The sequence below is a fragment of the Podarcis melisellensis genome (genome assembly GCF_964234715.1).
Source record: "Podarcis melisellensis genome assembly, chromosome: 3".
In the NCBI taxonomy this organism is placed as follows: Eukaryota; Metazoa; Chordata; class Lepidosauria; order Squamata; family Lacertidae; genus Podarcis; species Podarcis melisellensis.
Genome location: NC_138530.1, coordinates 33,862,768 through 33,889,857, shown reverse-complemented (window position 1 = coordinate 33,889,857; position 27,090 = coordinate 33,862,768). Strand labels below are relative to the sequence as shown.

General features: G+C 42.7%; 1 protein-coding gene and 1 long non-coding RNA gene across 6 annotated transcripts in view; both read left to right on the top strand.

Moving 5' to 3' along the window:
- The window catches only part of TOGARAM2 (TOG array regulator of axonemal microtubules 2), a 73,704-nt gene extending 56,270 nt beyond the window's left edge, over positions 1–17,434 (top strand). For all 5 annotated transcript variants that reach the window (XM_081903807.1, XM_081903806.1, XM_081903809.1 and 2 more), the window contains exons 13-20: positions 1,038–1,273; positions 1,866–2,024; positions 2,739–2,856; positions 4,188–4,291; positions 5,478–5,676; positions 7,109–7,325; positions 14,404–14,490; positions 16,722–17,434. In XM_081903807.1, coding sequence (XP_081759933.1) covers positions 1,038–1,273; positions 1,866–2,024; positions 2,739–2,856; positions 4,188–4,291; positions 5,478–5,676; positions 7,109–7,325; positions 14,404–14,490; positions 16,722–16,978 — 1,377 coding nt within the window. In that variant the 3' untranslated portion in view covers positions 16,979–17,434. The remainder of the gene's footprint in view (positions 1–1,037; positions 1,274–1,865; positions 2,025–2,738; positions 2,857–4,187; positions 4,292–5,477; positions 5,677–7,108; positions 7,326–14,403; positions 14,491–16,721) is intronic.
- Positions 17,435–20,095: 2,661 nt separating this feature from the next.
- On the top strand, positions 20,096–26,758 carry LOC309366083. Its single transcript, XR_014166481.1, has 3 exons — positions 20,096–20,159; positions 25,086–25,226; positions 26,330–26,758. It is a non-coding gene; the product is annotated as an uncharacterized lncRNA (long non-coding RNA).
- The last annotated feature ends 332 nt before the right edge of the window (positions 26,759–27,090 follow it).

Here is a 27,090-nt window from a genome sequence, read left to right as displayed (position 1 = left end):
CCGTCTAATAAAAAGCAGGAGGTAAAAGAAGCCACAGGGGCCATTTCTACACTTGCTCATTGTTTGATCAGCCGACTGGGCTGTTAACATAGCAAAGTTGGCAAGGCCATTAAGCCTTCTGTCATCTGCAGCAAATAATGGCTGGCCATTTGTGTAATTTGTGGTCTCTGGCTTCTCTCTGAAATTATCATGGATGTAGACTTGATTCCCTGTTAATGGGAAGGTTGGAGCATCTTCAAACTTTAATTATCTGAATGTGGGATTCAGTTCTGTGGGATTCAAACCCTCCCACTTTGCAAAACACAAGCAAAGTGTTAACGGCAGGGTGTCTGTTTATACATAGAAAGAAAAATGGATGGCTTACTTCCCTTCCAGAAACACCCCCTTTTTTCGGTTCATAGTTTTAAAAAGTAATATAAGAAATTAGGACTGATAAATATTTACAGCTCTTTTCAGGCATTGGCAGCTCACCCCCATCTATCAGGACATTCAGCTCCTGTTAAGTATTTTGTGTGTGTGAGGAAAGCTGCCCAGAGTGGCTGGGGCAACCCAGTCAGATCAGTGGGGTACAAATAATGATTTTTGTTGTTGTCTCTCATGTGGAGCACAGCCGCAAAAAGTTCGTTAGTTGCTCAAACCAGTGAGCAAGCCTGACTTTATTATTTATTTTATTTATATTAAGCATTTATGCATGCATATGTTTTAAATGATGGTTAGGTGCTCCTGATTTAGTACTCTCCTTCCTTAAGTTAGATCTGCAGGTCGTGGTGCCCATTCAGATGGAGCCATTATCAAAACTGAAATAATTCCATGTTTCTCCTATTCATGATAGGAAGGCAATGCAGATGTACAGTGCGAATGACTCAACTTGATTGGCACATCCTGGTTTATTATCCACACTTTCATAAGAAGTGTGGCATTTTGTGGACAATTACAAATAAATTGTCTTGCCTTTGGTTGGCGTGTCAGCATTTGCAGCAGCAAACAGGATCACATGAATGCGCAAACGTTTCAGCTTGTAATGTTTCCATTGCCAGGTTAGCAACCTCCGGTCAAAAGTATCTCGGTTTGCTATCGGGACCCTAGCTGACCTCTTCAAGGCCATGAAGAAGCATATGGACCAAGAGGTTGAAGAGATTTCTCGGGTCCTTCTCCAGAAGGCAGGCGATTCTAGTGAATTCATCCAGAAAGCAGCTGATCAATGCTTGGGCATCATGGCGCAGAATGTGACTCCCTCACGAGCAATGGCTGCCCTCATGGCCAATGGAGTGAAGTACGTGAAGGGCCTTTTCCTCTGCATGCTTGTACTTCCTCAGTTATATCTGGACCAATTTCCCTAGATATTTTTTCTGGGCCCTCACACCTCTTCTTCTTACCCATGACTTGTTCTCTTGAAGTAGAGTAGGGCTGCAATCACGCTGGATAATAAGGCACCAGGGTCATATCCCTGGGGGGTAAACTTTCAGGGGATGCATGACAATGATGGGTGGGGCTGGAGTCCAAAATGGGTGTGGTCACCCCATGCGCTCCCCCTCCTCCTCTCCATAGTCTTCCTAGCTTATGGTTTGCCAGAGCTGAGGCAAAACACTCTTGCCAGAGATCTGAACTTACAGAGGGCTGCTCCCCCTCCTTCAACCACTCTGTCTGTTTCAGCTGCCCCCTTTCCATTTTCCTGCTCCCACCCTCCTTTTCCGCCCACATGAAGTTAAGCCAAATTTCACAATCAGGTTTCCCACCCCTGCAAGGCAGTTTGCCAGTTAGGGTCAGAACTAGCTGGGTTGGGATATTTTGGCTGAGGCAAGCTGGGGTAGCTTTGCAGTATAAGAAAAGTAGAGGTCTCATTCTTAGGACCACTGTGTTTGCAGCCACCGTAACCCCCTCATCCGGAAATGTGCGGCTGAACATTTGCTGAACATCGTGGAGCAGATTGGGGCAGAAAAACTGCTCTCGGGCAACCGGGAGAGTACAGAGCTTCTGGTGCAGATGCTGGTTAAGCTTGCTCAAGACTGCAATCAAGACACAAGGTAAACTGTCAGGCAAACAGCTGAGAGTCTTTGAGTGCATTTCATTGCAAGATGAGATGGACCAACCTATTGCCCTCCAAATGTTTTGGCCTTCCATTCCATTCAGCCCCAGCTAGCAAGGCCAATGGCCAGGTATGGCGGGAGTGGTTTATTTATTCATTTATTCATTCATTTCATGAAATTCATATGCCACTCCATTGTAAAAACAAAAACAAAACCAACAACAACAGCTACTCCAAAGAAGTTTGCAAAAAGAATCTGAACCCTGATCTCCCAGGTCTGATCTAGTCCATTACTCTCATCGCTAGAGCACATTGGTATATACATTCATTTTTATTATGAATGAGTGTTGGCAATGAAAAGCATTCTTGATGTCTTGAATTATGGTATACTTCCTTCAGAATTTGTGGTGGTTCTATTTTTCCGAATTATTTTGTGATTTGTCTTTTGAAGACATTTATATTTTACTCATTAATTCTGTATTTAATTATATTAATCGTATGTGTTAAATAATATTAACTATATTGTGAACGCTTTGATTTACAATATGGAAAAATTCAGTGTGTGGCTCACAAGTTCTGTATCAAAGTACTATCGCTGCCCACTTGGCCTGAGAGGTTGGACCACCCTGAACCAGACAAATGGCACTTTCTGAAACAGAGTCAAAATTTTGCCATCAAATATTCTTAATTAACTTTTCCCTCCCTGTGCTAGATTTTATGGCCGGAAGATGCTGAACATCCTTATGTCCCATTCAAAATTTGATGGGTATTTGAAGCAGTGTCTACCGTCACATGACTTGCGTGATGTCATGGCTGCAATTAAGCAGAAAGTGAGTATGGAGGGGCACAGAATGTGTTGGAAAGATTTGGTGTTTTATTTCCTCTTTCTCTCTGTTTTTGTTTTTATTTAGATTATTATTTTTTATCTTACTGTATTATGAAAAAGCTTTAATAAAATCTCTTTATAAGAAATATTTGCGCTGAAAGTGGAATCAGAAGATCAAATATATTTCATTCTTTGGTAAATAAAAATTAAGGGCTGGATCCAAGCTCAATCATGTTCAGAGCAAGACGTATAAAATCTCTCAGACTTGTTAGAACCAGCAGCAAAGCTCTGCAGAATGCCTCTCCTCCCACCAAGTTGGCAATAGGGGAGGCATTCCACCATCCAGATTTGCTACTGGGCGGGAAGGAAGCTTTGGAAACTGATTCTCCTTCAAGAGAAGTGCTTTCTGAAGCTCCCCTGGGCTGGCAAGGCTTGACGAGGTCTTCTCTGAACCTCATGCCCCCTCTCCACTGTGGGGGTGGCAGGGGGTGTTTTGTCTCCAGTGCTGAAATGTCTCAGGCCACCCCTGTGCACTCACATCCTGCTTGCAGGCTTCCCACAGGCATCTGATTGACCGCTGTGGGAAAACACGATGCTGGAATAGATAGGCCATTGGCATGATCCAGAAAAGATTTTCTTCTGATCTTAAGCATATGCTTGTGCCCATACATCTCCTCTTCAAATGTTACAGGAAAAGTTACTGCAACTTGTCTATGTGTAATTTCACTCTTTGTTAAAATGCCTATATCAGGGGTCATACAATTTCCCAAGCACCCCTGATTTTGATGGCAGCCATAGTGAAACGAAAGCATATTTAAAGCAGGCACAGTGTGGGGTGGATTGCTCCCTCCCAAGTCATCACTTTGATCGAGTGCAGAGGGGGTATAACTCTCCCAATCCAACTCCTTTCTATGGAGAAGAAGAAGAAGAGTTTGGATTTGATATCCCGCTTTATCATTACCTGGCATCTCAAAGTGGCCAACATTCTCCTTTCCCTTCTTCCCCCACAAAAAACACTCTTTGAGGTGAGTGGGGCTGAGAGACTTCAGAGAAGTGTGACTAGCCCAAGGTCACCCAGCAGCTGCATGTGGAGGAGCGGAGACGCGAACCCGGTTCCCCAGATTACAAGACTACCGCTCTTAACCACTACACCACACTGGCTCTCTGGAGGGTGTGTGTGTGCCTGTGTGTTTGAATAAGAGAGCGGGGCCAGAAACAACCACTGGGGCCACACCGACTGCTGGCATGTAGTGCTTGGAGGGTTGACCAAAGGCCAGTGTGGCCTTTGACTCAAGAAAGCTTAACCACTCCTGGCCTATGCATTTCTCTATGCAGGGATTAGAAGACCAATCTTCTCAAGCTCCTTCTGCCAAAAGCCACAGAGGGTCGAAGAGCAGCAGTCTGACAACCTCACTGGACAGCCTGCCTTCAGAGGAAAGGTATGGAGCACCCCTTGGCTCTACTAAACTACTCTGCATGCTCAGAGCTGTTTTTCTTTTTGCTGTCTTTTAGCATGACATGTTTTCTTGGGATCCATTGTGGCTTCCTCCATTTAATAAAAATGTCTGCTGAAAAGGCCCTTTTAGGACACATGATTGTGTTATTGAATGAAATTACAGTGGTACCTTGGGTTAAGTACTTAATTCGTTCCGGAGGTCCGTTCTTAACCTGAAATTGTTCTTAACCTGAAGCACCACTTTAGCTAATGGGGCCTCCTGCTGCCGCCGCACCGCCGGAGCACGATTTCTGTTCTCATCCTGAAGCAAAGTTCTTAACCTGAAGCACTATTTCTGGGTTAACGGAGTCTGTAACCTGAAGCGTATGTAACTCGAGGTACCACTGTACCAGGAACATATGCTGCCCATTCCCATGAATCCTAGCCCCTTGCTCTCTATACCTTAGACAGGACCTTCCTGATTTCCTCCACCTCAGCCTTCTTTCACTTTCCCCACTTCCATTTTTTTGCCAGTCATCTTCCAGTTTGGCACATCCGATAACTTTACAGCCAAAGTGAATTATGTGGGTTCAGTAAATTAAAACATTTTGCTTCAGTGCATTATACATTTTGAATTTCAAAAATTGTGTTGGTGCCGAGTTAGGGATGGAGGAAAAATTCATTTCAGTTTGCATTCAAAGGTGAACCTGCCCAATTGGCCCTTCCCAAAACAACTGAAGAACTGAAACGCAGCTGTCTTTCAGCGTATGCAGTTATTAATATTTTGCAGGACAGTTCTCCAACTGAGTAATGCGTTAACAAAAATGCAGATACTAAAGTGTGTATAACATGCATATATTCAAGAAAATAACATACAAAAAGCCATTAAATTATGAAAATTATGTACAAATATATAGCAGGCAAAACTGCATATAAAAGTATGTGTATTAGGATAAATTCACACCAAGACATGTATGAATTTTCATGAGGATATTTTTTTTTAACAACCACCACCACAAACTGATGTGGAAACATGGAAGAACAGAAGCTATGATTGAAAAAATGAGAAACAGACAATTCCCCCACTCCTAGTCATGAGAGCAATGTAATTGGGCAATGTAATCGAGTGCTGTCATTTAACTACTATTAATGCATAACACAATGAATAAACCTTTGGTTCTCAATGCTAGCTCTGTCCCAGATGGCCTAAGCATCCCGCAGGCTGTGGCTCGCCGCTCGTCCCTTCGCAGCATCGAAATGATGGAGCAGCTCAAGGAGCTGAACAAGATGCTGGTGGCGAAGGAATTCCAGATGCGAATGGAGGGAGTGGCGTTGCTAATGGAGCATTGCAAGAACAACCCCCAGCTTGTGTCCTCAAATATCATACAGGTACTTGGATGCCATACATTTGGGGGCCAGTAGCCCCAAGTGACCCATTTGCTGAGATTAGGTTGGGCCATCTTAATCCCAATTCCCTACTCAGTTTAACTGATGGGCAAACCATGTATTATGTGAGATACATGTTGTTGTTGTTGTTGTTGTTTAGTCGTTTAGTCGTGTCCGACTCTTCGTGACCCCGTGGACCAGAGAACGCCAGGCACTCCTGTCTTCCACTGCCTCCTGTAGTTTGGTCAAACTCATGCTGGGAGCCTCGAGAACACTGTCCATCCATCTCATCTTCTGTCGTCCCCTTCTCCTTGTGCCCTCCATCTTTCCCAACATCAGGGTCTTTTCCAGGGAGTCTTCTCTTCTCATGAGGTGGCCAAAGTATTGGAGCCTCAGCTTCAGGATCTGTCCTTCCAGTGAGCACTCAGGGCTGATTTCCTTCAGAATGGATAGGTCTGATATTCTTGCAGTCCATGGGACTCTCAGTTGTCTCCGCCTTTAAGCACAGATTGGTACTGTAATGGGGGAAGAGGGTTTAATCCTTCGCCCTACTGTGGTTGTGATCCAGATTTGAAGGCTCTGCACCTGCAAGTACAATAAAAGAGATACAAACAGATAGATCCCCTCTGCCAATTAAAATTGCACAATTTGGATTATGCCTACAGTGGGGAGTAAAGTTTCTGAGCCTTCCCCCCTCCCCATGCTAATATTCCATTTTGAGTTTCAGCCCCATGCTAAGATCCCAGTGTGGATTGCTAGCACTTAAATGTACATCTACATAGCTAATATAACTATATTTTGCTCTTATGTAAGGGCAATGTTCAATGTGCTGCTGTTTCTGAAGAACCTTCATAGCTGTTGCTGCTTCTTGGTCGCCATCTCTCTGTAATCTGTGGAAAGAAGAGATCTGGGTTTCCAGGAACGTAGTGTTTATTTACAGGTTGTATAGAGGAGTTAAAAACAAAACAAAACTGGTTACTTTCAAGAGGGCAGGGAGGCAACAATAGAGTACCACATCCTATTAATGACCCAAAGAATCAATCAATCAATCAATCAATCAATCAATCAATCAATCAATGCCCTCCCTTAACTACATGTTGCTGATCCTGGCTTTATTATTCCTTCATCATCATAGAGCTAACTTTTGTAAAAATTCCTCAAAATGACGCAAAAAATTAGACAAGGATATCACCTTATGTCAAACCAAAATTATCCCCAGTTTTTTACTTTGGTTTGTTGGGCGCTATCTCTCCACTATAAGTTGAGAAATGATAGCACATACAAAAAGAGGTTCTGTTGGCTGTGAAGACACTATATTAAAATGTTTTGCTTCCATAAGTAGACTTGTAACTGACTCTGTTTCCCCACTTTTCTGTGCTAACAGAGCAGTATGATATTTACAGTAGGATTTACTTGTTCTTTTTTGTGTTAACAGATCTTTGATGCTTTTACTCCAAGACTTCAGGACTCAAACAAGAAAGTGAACCAGTATGCATTAGAGTCAGTTGCTTCCATGATCCCAATCCTCAAAGATGGTTTAAATCCAGTCCTGGTCTCTGTGGTGACTGTAGTCACTGACAACCTAAACTCAAAGAATTCTGGGATCTACAACGCTGCAGTGAAAGTGCTGGACAAAATGGTTATTCATCTAGGTATTTGTTTGTTTGTTTGTTTATGTTTACCTTTCTATCACACCTTTATATTGCTTCCCACCTGAGATCAAGGCTGGACCCCATATGCCTCAATAGAAGGCTCTTTTATGAAGCTGCTTGTAGGGTAGACACGTCTGAGGCTAAAATGAAACATTTTAAAATAGTTTTTAAGCTCTTTAAAAATTATCTGAGATGAGGAGCAGCCATTGCTTGTTTATCTCAGAATCCAAGTTGTGTAGCTTGATATCTGAGTCTATAAGCTGACCTCATGGCTACAGCCTAATTTGGTTTTTTTTGGGGTTTTACTTTTCTTCATCTGCCTTACCCAGGGTTGGCTCAATATATTTTGCTGCCTGAGGAAGAAATGGAATTCTGTGTGCTGCTCCCTCTCAGGATACATTGTACCCATGGCCAGCCATGTTCCTTTGGCATCTGATGCTGAAAATCCTACTCCCACAAGCATTCCCCTTCTGAAGAGTAAAAATATAGTAACAAACTCACAGAGCAACTCTAATGAAAGAAAACCAACATAATTTATGACAGCTTAAGTTTAATATTTTAGCCCTTTTGTTGGTTTACTGTTTATGAAGAGATATGCTGGGTTGGTTTTTTTTAAACTGTGCTACTTTGATTCTACTTTTCTCTACACAGAGTAAACCTGTTTCTGGAGCTGTAAATCTGCCACCTTTCCCCTGTGCTAAATTCTTACAAGAAAAGAAATGTTATGCATGTGGAATGAAGGCAGACTTGGAACTGAAATGAGAGATGACCTTTCAGCGAGGGTCACTAGGGGAAAATGTTGTGCTGCTGTCAGGGAATAAGGCCTCATTAAAAGCTTGTACAGTGTGGTTAAAGTGACTTGTCCTGGGTGATCTGTACTCAGTAGGAGTGAATACATTTGTGTATTGCTCTTGGTACTAGGGTATTCAGAAAATTCAGTGGTACCTCAGGTTACATACGCTTCAGGTTACAGACTCCGCTAACCCAGAAATATTACCTCGGGTTAAGAACTTTGCTTCAGGATGAGAACAGAAATTGTGCTCCGGCGGCGCGGCGGCAGCAGGAGGCCCCATTAGCTAAAGTGGTGCTTCAGGTTAAGAACAGTTTCAGGTTAAAAACAGACCTCCGGAATGAATTAAGTACTTAACCCGAGGTACGACTGTATTGATTTCAAATAGAATTTGGCTGTTATAAAATTAGATTTACTTTGAAGGCTGGACCAATATATGAATTACAACTGTGTCTAAGATGGAAGAGTAAATGCTATAATTTCAGATTTCAGGTGTGGATCCACATGCATGTAGAAATTTAGGACATCGAGGGGAGAGGTTCCGGTCCTGCCATCTCCCTGCCATGCTGGTTTTCTACTTGCAGGAAATATGTTGGAGAATATTAAGAAATGTGATGTTTCAGACCTGTAGTCTGAACCTGAACATTCTGCCACCACAATCACATCTCATCCTGCAGCATGTGGAGAGATACAGCCCAAAAAGAGTTCTGAACATGCTTATTAGAAGGGAGGACTAAAGCCAGGACAGAAGCAAAGTATGGAACACAATGTAACTTACTTCTGAGCAAACATGTATAGGCTTACATAGTTAGGAGACTTTGACCTGGACCAATGAGCATGTTTGAAAGGTAGAATCAAGGAGAACTATGGGCTGGGAGCGTGAGATGGGTTTAGAAGGTTAGAACAAACCAATAGGAAACACTTGAGATATGTAGCTTGGGTCTCAGCAGCATTTTCCATCACAGCAGTTCTTCATGTTAGCCTGCTAAACATGGATTGGCATTTGTGGTGGCTTTCAGCATGTTGAACCAGTCTTGTGAATGCTCTGCATGTGCTCAGATTGTAAGTTGCCATATCCTGGAAGTCCTTTCCAAAGCATGTTGGATGTGGAGAATGTTGAAATCCGTGGAAATAGTTGATTTCTATGAATATTGTCATGAAGCAGTTTTATGTTATGCGGTGCTCATCTTGCTCAACTTGGTACCAAATCCGATTTCTAACAAATGCACAGCTGAGAACACTTAGAGTCAGAGGCATTAATAATAATAATAATAATAATAATAATAATAATAATAATAATAAATTTATTTATACCCCACCCTCCCCAGCCAAGGCCAGGCTCAGGGCGGTTAACAACCAATAATAAAACAAGTTGAATGAATACAGCTTAAAAACAAGATCAAAATACAACATTAAAATGCAGCCTCATCACAGGAGGAGAAAGGAAAAAAGAAAGAGGGGGAGGGAATCAAATTGACTCCAAGCCAAAGGCCAGGCGGAACAACTCTGTCTTACAGGCCCTGTGGAAAGAAATCAGATCCTGCAGGGCCCTGGTCTCATGAGGCAAAGCGTTCCACCAGGCTGGAGCCAGTGGTGAAAAAGCCCTGGCTCTGGTTGAGGCTAATCTAACTTCTTTAGGGCCCGGGACCTGTAGGGTGTTGCTATTTATGGACCTTAAGGTCCTCCGTGGGGCATACCAGGAGAGGCGGTCCCGTAGGTACAAGGGTCCTAGGCCATGAAGTCACCACTTGTCACTTCAAGTATGAGCATGAAATGAATGAATGAATGGATCCAAACTACAAGAAAGAAGAGTCCACCTAAACATTAGGAAGAACTTCCTGACAGTAAGAGCTGTTCGACAGTGGAATTTGCTGCCAAGGAGTGTGGTGGAGTCTCCTTCTTTGGAGGTCTTTAAGCAGAGGCTTGACAACCATATGTCAGGAGTGCTCTGATGGTGTTTCCTGCTTGGCAGGGGGTTGGACTCGATGGCCCTTGTGGTCTCTTCCAACTCTATGATTCTATGATTCTATGAATGAATAGGGATATCAGTTGTTCATAGGTAGGTCACATGATGAGATTTGTTTACTAAGCCCCAGTATCTGGTGAAAAATATAGTGTACTAGCGTGATGATAGCACCTGGTCACATGATAAAGCTAGTTTCTATCAGTTTCCCACATTCTTCCACGTACCCTTTGGTAATTGTACAAATGGACTTCTCCTGGTAAAAAGTCATGTGTCTCCATCCCCCAAAGTATTTTGTTCTTGTAGCTATCTGGACATCCTAGTGAGTTATTTTGCTCTTGAAGTGGGGGATAGTCCCACAAATAAGCTTCTTCTGCGCAGGTTCCATGGGAAGCCTTAAGTTATGAGTCTCAGCTAGCTCCTTCTCCTGTCTGTAGTCCATAAATATTCCCAGGCTGCACTCTTCTTTTGCAAAGGAAATTTATGGTTTGCTGAGTTCATTTCTGAAGAACAAACAAGCATAAATCCAGGTCTAAATGACGGCTTGTTCCAAACGTTGTTCTCCGTAGGCTGAAATTGCTGTTGCCAATAACTACACAACCAAGGACTGCTATAAATCCCAGGCCATGTGGATTTATGTTGGCAGTGGAAATGCAGTGTTGGGTGGGTAGGCAAGACATACTATAGGGTGATCAAGAGTCAGGACTGAAGTTGGAGCTAGCATACATGTTTCCTAGTCGGTTTGCTAATTTTCTTATAGGACAGATTTTCTAAGGACAGATTGTGCTTGTGTGAAGGAGAATGTGTTTGAGGTCAGAAATGAATTTACTCCATGTTCTGATTTCTTGGTGATGGTGGAGCATATGGGCAGTCATCTAGACTCTTGAATTCTTTGCGTCCAGTCCAGACAAAGACAGTCCCAACTAACAGTCAGAGGCAATATGCTTCTGAATACCAGTACAAGTGGAGAGGGTGCTGTTGCACTCAGGATCTGCTTGTGGCCATCCCATGGCCATCAGGTTGGTCAGTGTTAAAACAGGATCCTGGACTAGATAGACCTTTGGGCTCCACTTACATTCTTATGTTATGTTCTTAATTTCCACAGAAATTAAAAGGATTTAAGTGCAACACGTGTTGTCTTCACACATTACTCATGGAGAGAGGGTTAAAATGGTGACAGTGGCTATGGGGGCCATGCACCCCAAAGCCACACTGTTCCTCCTGCCCTTCCTGTGTTCATCATGACTTGTGTAGTGAGGAGCCTTCCTTAACTTGAGGGGGCTCCCTATGCAACTTAGAAAACGGAGTTCCCAAGGATTGGTTTTGGGACCTGTGGTTTTTAATTTGTTCATCATACATCTAGAAGAAGAGTTTGGATTTGATATCCCGCTTTATCACTACCCGAAGGAGTCTCAAAGCGGCTAACATTCTCCTTTCCCTTCCTCCCCCACAACAAACACTCTGTGAGGTGAGCGAGGCTGAGACTTCAAAGAAGTGTGACTGGCCCAAGGTCACCCAGCAGCTGCGTGTGGAGGAGTAGACTCGAACCCGGTTCATCAGATTACGAGACTACCGCTCCTAACCACTACACCACACTGGCTCTCACTATCTAGAGCTAGTGGGGAGCAGTGAAGGTGGCCAAGTTTGCTGATGATACCAAAATGTTCTGGAAACCCAAAGCCAAAAAAAGTGTGACAAAAGGACCTCTCCAAACTGATTGAAAAGGCAATAAAATGACAAATGCAATTCAGCGTAAACAAGTGTAAAGTGATGTATGTCAGGGCAGAATAATAATAATAATAATAATAATTTCACCATGGAACTGTAGCAGATAGCTTGATGTTGATGTTGAACCAGTATGCAGCAGTTGTGAAAACGGCAAATTCCATGTTTGGGATGATTAGGAAAGGAAGTGAAAAAAAGGAACTGCTAGTATCATAACAAACAAAACTGTGATACAACCACATTTGGAATTCTGTATACCATTCTGGTCACCTCACTTAAAAAAAAAATATTGTGAAATCGGAAAAGTTCAGAAAAGTACAACCAGAATAATCAAGGGTAGATCAAACTTCCCTATGTGGAAAGGTTACAGAGTTGGGGGCTTTTTTGTTTAGAGAAAATAAAGAGGTCCCATAAATTTATAAAATTATGCCTAGATGGAGAAAATGGATAAAGTTCTTCTCCCTCCCTCATAACACATCAGATATTGATATCCGATGAAGCTGAAAGCTGGAAGATTTAGGACAGAGAAAAGGAAGTACTTTTCCAAACAGTGAATAGTTAAACTGTGAAATTCACTTCCACATGAGGCAGTGATGGCCACCACGTTGGATGGCTTTAGAAGAGGAACAGACAGATTCATGGGGGAATAAGGCTATGAGTGGCTACTGACCTTGATGGATATGTTCTGCCTCCACAACTGGAGGTAGCATGCTTCTGAATACTGTACCAGTTGTTGGAAACTGCAGGAGGGGAGGGTGTGGTCGCACTCAGGTCCTTCTTGTGGGCTTCCCATAGGCATGTGGTTGGCCAATGTGAGAAGAGGATGCTGGTCTAGACAAGTCACTTGCATGATCCGGTAGGCTGTTCTTAGGACAGCTGTTTCAGAAAAGTTGCAGCTTCTGTGAACCTCAGCTGACCTAAGATAGAAGGATGTCTCATACTGTCTCATACAGAGGTTCACTTAGAGTGGTATGGCTTATTCATTTCTGACCGTCGTCATTGGCTGTGAAGGTAACAGACAGAACATATTTACCTGCCTCTTAATCAGAATCGCCAGATTTTAAAGCTGGGACCTTAAACATGCAAATCATGTGCAATGCCATTGAGTTCTGGCTCATCCTCTCTAGAATGCCATCTTAATTGCTGCATGTGTCTGTCAAAATCAGTGAACAAGGACATAAATAGTGACATGCATTTATTGTGCTGCCTCTAGATTATGAATCTCCCTTCCCCCAGGCAGTCACTTTTACAGTATCTTTTGGAAGCAGTGTAAAGTATTTCTATTTGGACTAGCTTTTAACAGCCAGGGTGATGCTTTTAGCACATTTTATAATGTGTTTCCTTTTGCTTGATGTTGATATTATTATTATTATGCAATTCTTGAATATATAGTTGTCCACTTGTTCATTTTAATTTGCAATCCACTTTTAGCTCAGTGATGAGTATGATGGAGTTTTAAGTAAATACAAAAAGAATATGGAAAGTTTTTGGTTTGTTTTTTTCAAAAAGAGTTTACCTCCCAGGTCCCTTAAACATTTGCCCCTTCACAATTCATAGCAGTCAAGAATCAACTGGAAAAAAGCAAAGCTAAGAAAACAGAAAACAGAAAATCAATTTTCTGTTTGACACTCTCTGTTTTCTGATGGTGATGATGTGTGTGCGGAGCCAGACAACATTGTTATTTCAGTGATGAATGAAAAGAATAGTTGCTGGCTTCAGCGGGATGAAGAAGTGCTTTGAAATGCTAATATAAGAAATAGAAGAGATGTGCAAAGTATTCATTATTGATGATCATTTGCTTATTAGTACAGTATCCATAAAGACTTTACTTCACCTTTAAAACTGCCTTTGAAATTCATTTTAAACCAAGCACAATACATGTGTATTCCCCCTTTCCCCTTTGTCGTTCTGAAAAGAGCACCAACATGTGATTGAAAGGTGTTTAACCAGATCTCTTTTCAGTAGAGGCAAAGAAAAGGGATGTGCCGTAGGGAAGCAAAGCTTACCTTTACCTGCACCTAGGGATGGGAGAGAAATTTGATTCAATTCACACTTAAAGGCGAATCTACCCAATTCACAATTCCTGAAGCAATAAAACAAACTGAAACACATCTAGTTTGGGAGATCTGATCATCTCGGGATTTTGCAGTGCAATTCTACAGGCAAGTCATGCATATACTAGGGTAAAGTGTACATAAAAATGCATATAAGTGAAAATAGCATACAAACATGCATTATCTTAGGGAAAGCTGCATAAAAAAATGTGTTAGGAAAAATCCACACTAAACTGCTAGTGAATTTTCATGAGGACTTAAAAAAAAATGGGGGGAAGGTGGAGAACTGGATTTGAGATTGAAAAAATGAGAATTTGAGAGATCCGCTTTTCTCTAGATACAGATAACTTTCTGTCTCTTTCTGAAGGGGAAATAGGGAATATTTCAATGTTTGATGTTTGATGATGTTTTTATATTTCTTTGAAGCCACATGGAGTAGCTGGGGCAACCCAGTCAGATGGGGGCGGGGGAGAAATATAAAAGTTGTTGTTGTTTATTTTCTTGGTTTATAACAATGTCCAAACAATGTGTTTCTGTCCCTTTCAGATAATCTTCTTTTGCTTCAAACATTTGCCAGCAGGGTGCGCTTCACCAGTGGTCGAGCTCTGCAGGGGATCACAGACCACCTGTCAGGTAACAAATGACTTCACTAAACTGCAGTATCCATGGCAATGAACAAAGCAATGGCTTGTATAACAGCAGGAGGCAAAGGACTTCTTTCTTCACAGCACAATTTCTTTTATTGTCGTTTACACCTTTTTGAAGTGGAAGTGAGGGCTGCTTCTTGTCTTGTCTTTAGTACACACACACACACACACACACACACATATATATAATCACTATACAGTTTACTGTTACATATGAATCAGAAAACTGATTTAATCATAAACTACCAACAAGGATATCAAATAACAATTTGTTTGCAAAGCCACATTAAATCACAGTTTCCTAGTTCAATTGTAATGAGAAACTGGTTTAACAAACTGGAAGTTTTCTATTGTGGGTCATGAGAGAGGTAAAAGGCAAAGGTAAAGGACCCCTGGACAGTTAAGTCCAATCAAAGGTGACTATGGGGTGCAGCACTCATCTTGCTTCAGGTCGAGGGAGCCGGAGTTTGTCCACAGACAGCTTTCTGGGTCATGTGGCCAGCATGACTAAACCACTTCTGGCGCAACAGGACAGCGTGACAAGTGTCAGAGCGCACGGAAATGCCTTTTACCTTCCTGCCACAGTGATACCTATTTATCTACGTGTACTGGCATGCTTTTGAACTACTAGGTTGGCAGGAGCTGAGAGAGAGCAAAGGGAGTTTACTCCGTTGCACAGATTCGAACCACTGATCGACAAGCCCAAGAGGCTCAGTGGGTACCTTCATCCTTAGTCAAACAAACCATTGTTTATTAGTTTCTTACATTCAAACTGGGTCACTTTTATGCACACACATGAGAGAATAATCATTTCAGAAAGCACACCTGTGCCTTTTAAATGTAAACTACAAAGCCACTTGCCACAGAAGCAGAAATTGTGACCACATTCCCAATGAATTTCTGATACTAGACCTGAGATCAGACTTTTTGTATCGTGACCCCACAGAACAGACTCAAGCCCCCAGACATGAAAGCAGCTCTCCTAATATCAAAGGTTTCAGTAAATTTTCCATCAGACATTTTGATTTTTGCAATCAACCTTTGACTCAAAAACTTGTTAAATCATTCTTTGTGAGCCCCTGACCACATGGCAGGACTCATAGAGCACTTGTCGCTTCCTCATCAGATATCACCCAAAGGTCATTGGTGTCATGGGAGTTTGACCCATCATGTACCCGTTAAGAGTTGCAGTCTGTGAATTTGATATGGCCATTTTAGACAGCTCAATACATGAAATAAATAACCAAGCCATCTATCATGGCATAGGTCACTAAAACCCAACAGCGTTCTAGAGCTATATATTTCCTGAGGAAATGTAGCATCGAAGTCTCTGGTTTTTAAGAATGATGGTCACTTAAGACCAGGAGCTCTTCGATTTAGTAACATTTACCTAATGAGAAAAGTCATCTATTCTATCTATCATTTTCTGTACTCTGCTTCCAGAGACTATAGCCAAATGCATTTTTTATGCAGTAAAAATGAACGGTAGTGGAAAAATTGAAGATCATCAGGCACTGGGGTGTAGGATGTATGTGTTTTTTAATTGTGAGAGGTGGAAAAAGCATCATAAGAGTAGCACAATTCTCCGTGCACACAGGTCAATAGGGAATGCCCATGGGGCTATGCAATATTCTGGGGTCTCCTGAGTGTCCCAGGAAGTGTTGCTGGGCTAGAAACCTGCATGTAGAGAGCCTGGTGCTATCAGAAGGTGCAAACCCTCTGACATTCACTTCTGAAAAAATATTCTAAGTTTTCCTACCCCTGCCCTCTGGTGGGACATCTTTTATTTACCCACCCCCCTCAAATGGCCAAAAATAGTTCTGACAAAAGGTTCACCCATGCCCTAACTCCTTGCACAAGACGGCTATGCTTCTTGGATAACTAAAACAACACTGGGACTGAGGCTCTGTGTATGTTTAGGACAGTTTTCAGTGGGTATGTGCAGAGCCAGTGTCAAACGTCAGCATGATTGAGCATTGGCCAAGAGTCCACATCACAGAAAGGGGTCCCACTAACAAAAGCCCCCTGGACCCCCACTGAAAGAGGTGGCTCAGGGAGGGTATCTTGCCCAAGGGCCCTCCAAAACCCAGAACCAATGCTGGACATGTTGATGGATTCCTTTGCATGTAGAGACACAGATTGTTCTTCTTTTGCATCCTGATTGTGTGACTATGTTCAAAGAAGTGAGCAACTCGTTACCTTTCTTCTGCATTGCAGTTCTTGTGGCTTTTGCTTATCCACGGAAACCCCAGGCGGTGGAGCGTCACGTCCTTCCCATTCTCTGGTATTTCCTGAGCAACATGATTGGCAATGGCGTGCTACCTGGAAAGAGTGGAAACGTCAGAGCCGTGGTCTCCAAACTTGCTAAGAGCCTGCACAAGCAAATGGGACCCAAGCTTGAGGAGTGTGCCTCCAGCCAACCACAAAACGTGATCAGAATCCTCCAGGACCTCCTAGATACGAAACTCCCATGAAGGAGACACAGTACCATCTCTGGGACAATCTCCTGTTTGCCACTTCAAGAGAGATCAGAAAAAGAAGTTGCGGACAATGATACAGTGCTTGCCATTATTTATGTTATTTTTGAATATAATAACTAACTATGAAGAGTTTATAGTAATATTCCACTATGGAAAGTGTATATAATATATTTTGCAGTAGAATTAAATCCCGTATTTTTCTAAATCTTAATTTCCTCAACTTTTCTCTCGTAGAGACTTACAAGTTATTATTTTAAAAAATCTGTGTACAGTTGTAATTTTTATCTGTATAAAGCAAAGAAAGCACTTTATTTATGTAATAAATATGTGTCAAAGGAGGGGGCAAGGGTGAGAGAGATGAACTTCGGTGGGCAACATGTTATACCATAGGGGGTTTGCCAATGCAATTGGGCATGGTTTTTTTCTTTTGGATTACATAGTGATCTGCGATTGATGGCCCGGGTGTTTCCTGTTTGTGTTCCTACTGCACCAGGTGCACATCCACCCCATACATTTACAGCACAAAGAACACTGGGAACTGTGATTTACCCCTCACAGAGCTACAGTTCCCAGCACTCACGTCAAACTACAGTTCCTAGGGGTGGAGCCTTGCTCAGCCAGACTTGTAGCCAAGTTCTGTGTGACAGAACTAGCTGGGAGCCAAAGGATCTAGGATCATCACAAGAATGCAGTGAGGGAAAAGAATTAAAAGACAAGAGCTGAAGGATCAGAGTTACTGCACCCACTGTTGGTTTCACCCAACTGCTGCTTCAAGTATTAGAGAGCTGAGTAATGTTAAATTCTGTCCAGTAAGCTACCGTCATCTTGGTGGTGGCACCAGGGCAGCAGAATGAGCAGGAGGGCTTCCAAATGCAGTGGGCCTGATTTACCACATAAAGCAAGTGATTTAATATATAATATTATATGTCCCTATAGGCAGAGTAGTGCCCAGTCTTGAAATCTGCCATCGACAGGATTCACACCCCATGAGCTCTCATAATTTGTGTGTTATGCCTGAGGCCTAGTTCCCTCTGTGGTGGTAAACAAGTACTTTGCAGACGGCAGGAAGAGGCCTCATGTGACCAGATGTGTCTTCAAATAAAAAATTATAGCAAATGAAGCATAAGGAGAAGTGCCTAGCCAGTTCTCCATGTGCATGTTTTTGCTTTTGATATGGAGAACATTTCAGTCATGCGCTTTCAGGAGTGCGTGCAGGAGCCGGGCCCTGGTAGGGCCTCGCAGGACTGGGGCCTTCCTGAGTTTGGCCTGGAAGCGCAAGGCGTGGCTGCACAGATGAGGCTTGACAGAAGACTCGTAGCACCTGTGGCAAGGGCTGGGAGGGGTATATAAGACCAGCATTTCCCTCTGGCTCTTCGCCACGGCAACACACTACCCACCGAGCTGTGCTTCGGCTTCCTGACCCCTGGACTGCTGACCCTGGACTGCTGATTCCTGCTTCCCAACCTCTACCACAGTCCCAACATACCAAGCCGGGACTCCGACTGCCTGTAACCCAGACTGTGACATGCGTGCCCTCCAGCCTGAAGTTTGAAATGGTACCAGTTTATCACCTTGGTGAGAACTTGGCCCAAGGTGGCCCCCTTTGGCAAGGAACTTGTGAAACCTTTATAATCCGATGCCACTTGGGTAGAATATGTGGTGTCAGATGGCAGTTGGCTCATTGTACTATTGAGACCAGATTCTCCTATCTACTTCTGATAAAGTCTAATTGCCACAGACTATTCTTATTTTTATCCTTCAGGTACAGATTAGAAGCACTGTCACATCCTAGTGTGGTTGACTGGTGATGGAACCCGCAGCTCCATTCCTGTTCATCTCGTGATGCTCCAGCATGCAATTCATGTGTGATGTGAGGGGATGTTGTATTTTTTTTTTTTTTTGTAATACTACATTCACATGGCATACTGAAAAAACAAACACCAAGTCAATAAAACTGCTAGCACATTTGGAAAGCTAAGCAGGGTCTGGTATAGTTTCAAACTGGATGGGGGATGAGATTCCTGCATTGCAGGGGGTTGAACTGAATAACCTTTGGGATCTCTCCCAACTCTACAATTCAATGATTCTAAGTCCTGAAAATAAGTTCTGTGAACTAGGTAGCTCACTTGAAAAGTTTGCATTTGGAAGTGGTAGCTTTGCAGTGTAAGACCAAAGGAACAGCATTCCAGGAGCACTCTAGTCACATGAAACTGAGGAGCAGAAGCCACCTCATGGTGATGGTAACACCTCAGAAGTAGCTATTGCCACTAGGCCTCACACGACTGTTTTGAGGTGGGTGTTGAAGTTCTGGCAAAGCTACTGCTAACTTCTTTATTTGTTTGTGACCACTTATACGACAGAGACTTTACCTCCCCACTCAGCTCACTTCACCATGCCAAGCTGAGGTATTTAGCTGTCACTTCAAAGCAGTTCTGTCAGCCTAGGACAAAAACTGTCCAAAGAAATCATTCCTAAGTAGAGAGGAGGAAGGGAAATAAATTAGAGGGCTAGAGCAGAGGAAGTCAGCTTATATCAAGTCAGGCAGTTACTCCATCTAGCTCAATATTGTTTACACCGACTGGCAGCTGGTCTCTAGGGTTTCAGTCAAAGGTCTTTTCCAGCTTGGGGGATACTGGAGGTTGAAACTGAGATCTTTTGCATGCAAAGTTTCTACTGTGACCCTTTCTGCAGGCTGTGATACCGTTTTCCCGAAAATAAGACAGTGTCTTATAGTATTTTTTGCTCCCAAAGATGCGCTAGGTCTTATTTTCAGGGGATGTCTTATTTTTCCATGAAGAAGAATACAGTACACATTTATTGTCTAATTGTGTGTCAGCCAGACTCTGTCAGGGCAGAGTGAGCAGCAGGTGGCAACTTGTCCTGGCAGCGGCACGGGCTCTCTCATTTAAAGAGACTTCACACTGCCTGAACAGCTCCATCTGCGCTGCAGCCAATCAGTGAGCTGTGTGGCGGCGCCCGCTGCTATGGTCCAGAGGAGTCAGATGCCTTACGGTAGCTTCGGGGGCCTTATATTTCAGGGAGGTCTTATGTTCGAGGGAGGCTTTTTTATTGGGGAGGTCTTATTTTGGGGGGATGCCTTATATTACAGCAAGCAAGAGGCAAAACTGGAAGTAGGTCTTATTTTTGAGGGATGTCTTACTTTCCGGGAAACAGGGTATTTATGGCCATTTGAAAATACAAAGAAATATATTTTAAAGAAGTATTTGGACCTAAAAATAGTCTGTGAGAGGAGAGAACCTGGAATATTATATTACACACACAGTGCTTTTTTCTGGGGGGCTGCAGGGGTACACATACCCCTAAACATTTTGTGAATCTTTGTACTTTTGTCCATTTACTGTATTTATTTTCCCTGATTTGAACTATAAAATAGTGATTTTCTTGAGTCAAAATGAGAGTACCCCTAAAGCACACACACGAATCAAGTCACTCAAAGACAAGCATGAGTCTCCATAGTTTTTTTTCCCATCTGATATGATGCAGTATGTTGCTGTTTTCTTTGTAGTCCTCTGAACTCACCACTGCGCCCTTAACAGTGAAGTCATCATTGCATAACTTTCTTTGGTAATGTGGCAAAGAGGTTTGAAAAACATGGAATTCTCTGAGGTTCCCTCCACCTTGAAACAGCAGCATTCTGCAAGGACTCTGGAACTTCCAGGGACTCGTTCCAATACACTATTGTAAACAAGACCATTGTGGAATATAGAGATTGCAGTGATTTTCCGAAATGCTGTGGAGCAGTAAGAGCTGTGGAACAGACTCCTTTGGGAAGTGGTGGACTCTCATTTCTTGGAAGTCTTTAAGCAGAGGTTGGATGGCCATCTGCCATGGATGCTTTAGTTGAGATTCCTGCATTGCAGGGGGTTGGACTAGATGACTCTTGGGGTCCCTTCCAACTCTACAATTTTATGAATCTATGGTCTACATTGGGATCTGCTGCCTGAGATGGTTGCCTCACTTTGGAATGTGCCACGGGCTATATACATACCTTACTTTTAAAACACATCCTCTGCAGCAATCCCAGTAACTATAATTTACCTCTCACAGAACTACCATTCTCAGCAACCTTGACAATCTACAGCTCCCATGATTCTTTTGTGTATGTGTGCACTTTAAACCTTTTCTGGAATAATAATAATAATAATAATAATAATAATAATAATAATATTTATTTATATCCCGCCCTCCCCGGCCAAAGCTGGGCTCGAAGCAGCTAACAACAAGTAAAAATAGCAATCTACATAAAATCACACAGTCAATTAATTAAAATACATTCTAAAATCAATTCAGAATCAAATTAATGGCAACCATTGAACTAGAGTTCTATGAAGATTACAGAAGCAGAAGGGGGGGGGATTAAGGGATGTGCCTTTCCTTAATTATTCTACAAAGCAGGGATGAGAAACCTGTGACCCTCCATATAATGTTTGACTACAGCTCCCTTCATCCCTGATCACTGTCCATGCTGGCTGTGACTGATGGGAAATGGAGTCCACCAGCATTTGGAAAGATTGTTGAAATTACTGATTGGGGTATTAAAAAGCCGGCATGCAACTGACGGAAGGGGGATAAATTTGGTTCATCTTGCACATCTACACCTCCCAAAGCAGCAAGGAGCCTCAGTTAAATCTGGTACACAGCCCTAATAAATGAGAACACTCTCATTATAGCTCATTATAGTCATAGTACCAGAACTCAAGGAAAAAGAAAAGAGAGCAGGAAACTGGGATAAAAACTCAGCTGAGAGTTCTCATTTTAGGTTGTTGTATAAAGTGAACCTTGCAGCTTCATGATAAACACAGAGGAGTATTTCACAGAGAAAGCACTTCTATTTTTCTCTTTAATTAAATAGGGATGCTGGTGGCAAGAGCAGTATTTGCTAATTCCTGACCAGCTGACTCTGAATTTGGATACCTTAATCCAGGCATAGATGTCAATTTGTTTGGGTCACAGCCTGGAAAAGGCCTACAAATAAAACGGCAGGTCGTTTGAATGTTTGGTACTTTGCCACATACTTGAAAAGCTCCCTATATTGGCAGCATCACCTTTCTAGAGCCCTGAGGTAATCGGGTTAGAAATAAAGAACATTTCATGTGCCTGAGCCTGATCTAATATACCTGTTCTGGGAATAATAAATTAAAGACTTTATTGTGCTCCATACACTTTAATGGATAGGCATAGCTGTTGTTACATCATATCCTCAGGGATTTCCATACACCATGTTCCTAACTGCATTCCATCCTTTGAGAATATCTGGCAAGGCACGATCCAATACCCTTCCTCTTAAATTCAACATACATATGCAGTTCTACTTTTCTAGAAAAAGAGGTGCCTGAACTCACCATGAAAGCCTCCCCTGTTCTCTTATAATGGCAATGGCACCTGAGAGTTGCTGGAACAGAGTTCCAGCGAGTTCCAGCTGAAAAAAGCCCTGCATATATGTACAGGTAGGAAGAAGAATGGGAGTCCACAGGAGCTTTTTTCCTCAGAGAGCTGCAATATAAATATTCCAAATAAATAAACACACAAGGCATATCAAGTCTACTATTTCTGGGTCAGCTGGTGACAGAGCAGTGGCAAGGCCTAGGTAGACCTAGCCTCTAAGAAACTTGTATTCCAGGTTTCTTCATCCATGGTGGGCAAAGCTGTTGTCTATCGGCAAGTAGACCTGGCCTCTAGATGTCCTTTCCTGCTAAAACCCTCAATTATTTCCCCTTGTCTCCCTTCATCAGCCACTGCAGCACTCTCAGAGAGAAGTTTATTTCCATCTCCCCTCCGTTCAGAATAGATGGAATGGCAGGTGCGTAACCTTGGCATCCAGTTAAATGTGGGCATGTTGTTCAATGTAGGAGAAGCTGAACCAGGGCAGACAGGAAATGAGCAGGAAGAGCAGGTCTTTAGTGCACCGTCAATTTCTGAAGCGATACGTATTGAGGTTTTTTTCAGGTGCCATAGGATGTACTGGTGGGTACACTACTGACTTCTGATTCTTATGATGGTTTGTAAGTAGCCATTAAATAATATATAAACACAAGTGGGGCCTGTAATAAAATGGTGCAGTGTGAAGTGCTCCTGTTCAGGATGCCAGCCTGCCACCAGAGCTTCTTCAGAATACTCCATTCCATCCCCGCATTCCCAACAAACACTCAGAGTTCTGTGGTCGCTGAGCAGTCTTTGGGCCAATTGGGTCCTTTTTTCAAAGTATTTTTTTTCTACTTGTGCAAACTTTGAGGTTCTCCAGAGCATAGGAGCCAACTCCCAAGGGACCATGTGGGCTTCGGCCCCCACAATAAAATATTTGAGGGGACTCCCCCCCAAGTTGATGGGCATTCCCATTCAAATGGTGTGTGTGTGCACTGCATTATGTGGTCGATTATGCAGGACAGGGCTTACCTGGGCCCCCCACAATATTTTATTCAAGTTGGCACCCCTGTTCCAGATCATGTTCCAGATCCCTCTTGTTTCTCAGTGGTTCGTCACAGCTCAACGCGCGATATATATGGTGTTTTAATTTTGTTTGTCTGAAGTTCTGTTATGCCTGCTTCAGTATCCATGAAAAAAGCAATGCTTTGTGCAGGTTGGATTTTCAACTTTTTAAAAGTATAATAAATCCATGTATTTTAAAAAGGACTTTTGAAAACGTAAAGTCTGCCCTCTAACTTGCACACATAAAATTCTCTCTCTCTCTCTCTCTCTCTCTCTCTCTCTCTCTCTCATTGTGCTCCTTTGACCTGGGTAGTCAGTTTAATATAGAGTCATAATCTACTGCTTCCTCTGTGGCAGATCCAGTATGAACTACGACCCCAGTTATCAAGCATTACCAGAAAAAGATCAGTCAGTGACAGTCAGGGCAGTTGTTGGCTGGCAAGAGTTCTGAACCATCTCAAGTTGCATCTGCCTCTACTGGAGTCAAGGCTGTTGACAAACAGAGTGTTCCACTTTCCACTCCATCTCACTAGTTTGACCTTTGCGAGGCCAGAGGGAGCAGCACTTGGTATATATACACAGAACATAGAAAAATCCACTGTCGGAGAAGCTAAGAGGCCCTTGAGTTTGCAGCCTGTCCTAAATTCTCCGAGGTTTTCTTCTTGTGCCACTACATCACTGGTTATTTTTTAATACAAGCGAAAGGGAATTAAATATTCCTTTACAATGAGTTCCCTAAAAATAGAACAGAACAGAACCTCCTGTGTAGTTTTAAATTGCCAGTACAAAGGACTTTGTGTGCTGTCTCGAATTCTTTGCCTTGAATTCTGTGCATGGACGGTGGGATATGATTTATTTATTTTTAATGCAGATCATAAAGCTGCTGATAAATCTAGAGCAATGGTTGCCAGTCTGGTGCTTACTGGTGCCAGCGTGCCCACCAATAGCTCTTGTGGTACCCATGAAAGGTCTCAGTAAATGCCTCCTCAAAAACCCACGATGTAAGGGAGACCTTTTGCTCTTTCTGCTCAGTTTCTGTTTTCACTGGCTCGGTATTGGATACCAGGATTGGACACTCACCCTCCCTAGTGCTCTGAACAGAAGAGGGGTGCAAAGAGCTGCTCTCTGTGAATGAGCATGGCAGTGGCTGATGCTTTTTTTCCTAATCATGGGAGTGGTTGATATGAGCGAATGTTTGCACCATCTTATTGCTTTCTGTCTTTCAAAAGATTTCAAAATTTATTTTTAAATAGCATCTCTTCCTTTGCAATACATTGTTTTTTAAACAATGATACACAAGCAGCCATATCCAGCACCATCATAGATCTACAAATAAATTACAAACACCATTACTGATTCACTTGTTCTGTTGTCCAACATCTGCCAGCTTTTTTCTTCTCACTTTTATTGTGACTATTAAATTAGAATTGCATACATAAAGGGGGGGACAGTTCAGCTGAAAGGAAAAAAAATCAAATCCTGTTTGGGCTTGGACAATGATTCTCATGGCAATATTGTATAAAGAGGGATCAACTTCCTCAGAATCCATTCCTTCTGTCTCCTGATGCTTCCCCCATTAAATAAGAAGTAAATTTAGCCAGCTTAACAAAGTGTCCCTCTCCCCTTAATTCAACCAATCTTTCTGCTCTTTTAGATGTCGCTGGTGCTCACAGCACTTCTCAAAATTCCAGATGTGCCCACTGGGCAAAAGGTTGGAGACCCATGCTATAGAAGGCAGGTGCCTAGGATGAATTACACTGAGAGGCTGGCCAAGTGGACCATGTGAAGATCACAAGTGAGATTGATGCCAGAGAGGAGGGATGGAGTTTATTTTATATCACACACACACACACACACACACACACACACACACACACACACCCCAAATGTGCAAGGCAATGCTTTGTGTAGTAAGAGAAACAGCACTATTTCTCATTTGGACCCTGAGAAATTCAATTGAAATTGCATAGTACTTTCTACAGTCCTTCACCTACACTGTCTGTTGATGTGGTTTGTTTTGAACCTTGAGAGCCCTTTTCAAATGCTCAGTAACACATAGATGGGAGGCACATTGTTATGTATTGAAGTTCTCACCCTGGCCACCAGGAGTATCGTGTATATAGTTTTCACTCAGGTCCACGTCAGTTACTTTAGGCGGGAAACCCTGGGTTGTTGTTGTTACAATGTTGACAGCTGGCTGCCTATAAAAGCAGGCCGGCTGAGCTGTTTGCTGTTCAGTTCTGTTCCAGCTTACAAATAAAGAACTGCTTTGGAGAAATCGCTGCGTCATCTGCTATGTCTACCCACTATTTAACACACATGGTTGTTGTTGTTCTGTTGTGAGTGCTGTGTAGGAAGGAGCAGACACACACTCTGAGGTTGCTGAGTAACCAAGAATATTTTGCTTGTACAGCGCTGTTATTGCTGGCACCAACTAGTGGCATTAACTGTAACTGACTTTACAGCGACTAGATCAGTAATGACTGTGTTCTACTTTCTCTTTGGAGGTAGTTTGCCTCTGAATACCATTTGCTGGGAATCACAGGTGGAGTGAGTACTGTTGCGCTCAGGCTTGTGGGCTTCCCATAGATGTTTGTGGTTGGCCACTATGAGAACAGGATGCTAAACTAGATAGGCCATTGACCTGATCCAGCAGTCTCTTCTTAAATCCTCTTGGAAATTAACTCTACATAGATTTAACATCTGAGAAACACCTGTTTGCACCATCAGCTTTGTCCATGTGCTCATGCGAGGAAAGGCTGCTCTGTGGACTGCTCACCTGGGGAGCAGTTTCTCTGATCACAGATGCTGGAAAATGTTCAGTGACTGTTATAAATATGGCTGTCATCTCCCCAAGCGTACAGTTAGGGTTTTACATGCCCGTCTTTGTCCTTTCAGAATTCAAGAATAGGAACTGGCTCAAAGTGTTCAGGGAATCACAAACGTCTCCCTCCTGTTTGCGGGAAGTGACTGCCGGGATTCGTGAGATTCTGCTCATGTGATTAATTTTTGCCATGTTGGTGTTTTGATAAGTTTTGTAGTTCTTTGGTTGACAACATGAGACTGTCAAGGCATATTTGGACACTGGCAGCATGGAATAACATTCCAGATGCTTACTGTTTCAAGATAAAGCTGACCTCATGCCAGCGAAAACAAGGGATTCGCTAAACTAGCAAAAGTTTATGTCGTGCCTTTCCCTCTTTCTATTCCTTTATACCAGCTGAGAAAAAGATTCAAACATGCCGATTCCACCCGCCTCTCAGTCAATATTAATGGGTAAGTGTTGCCAATGCATAAGATGAGAGGCATTACAAATGTCTAACCTTGTTCTCCCTGCAGCCAGAGAAAGCAGCCATTCCTGCAGAATTAATCTCTGAGCTCTTGCTGTTCACACCACGTCTGCCTTGCCACCCTTTGAAGATGATAATAAAACTCAGCAGCAGGTTTAAAACTCCTGCAAATGTAAATATCCACTAACAGAGTTCTCCGAATCGGATGCCTTCCCCATCCACATCAGAGGGAAACAAATGCAGTACATTTCGATCCTATCCTTAGCTCAGAAATGTAAAATAAAACCTCAAAGGATCAACAGTTAGCAGTATTTTATTATTGTTGTTTTCCTTTCCCTCTCCGAAGATGTCAATTCAACCTCAACAGAA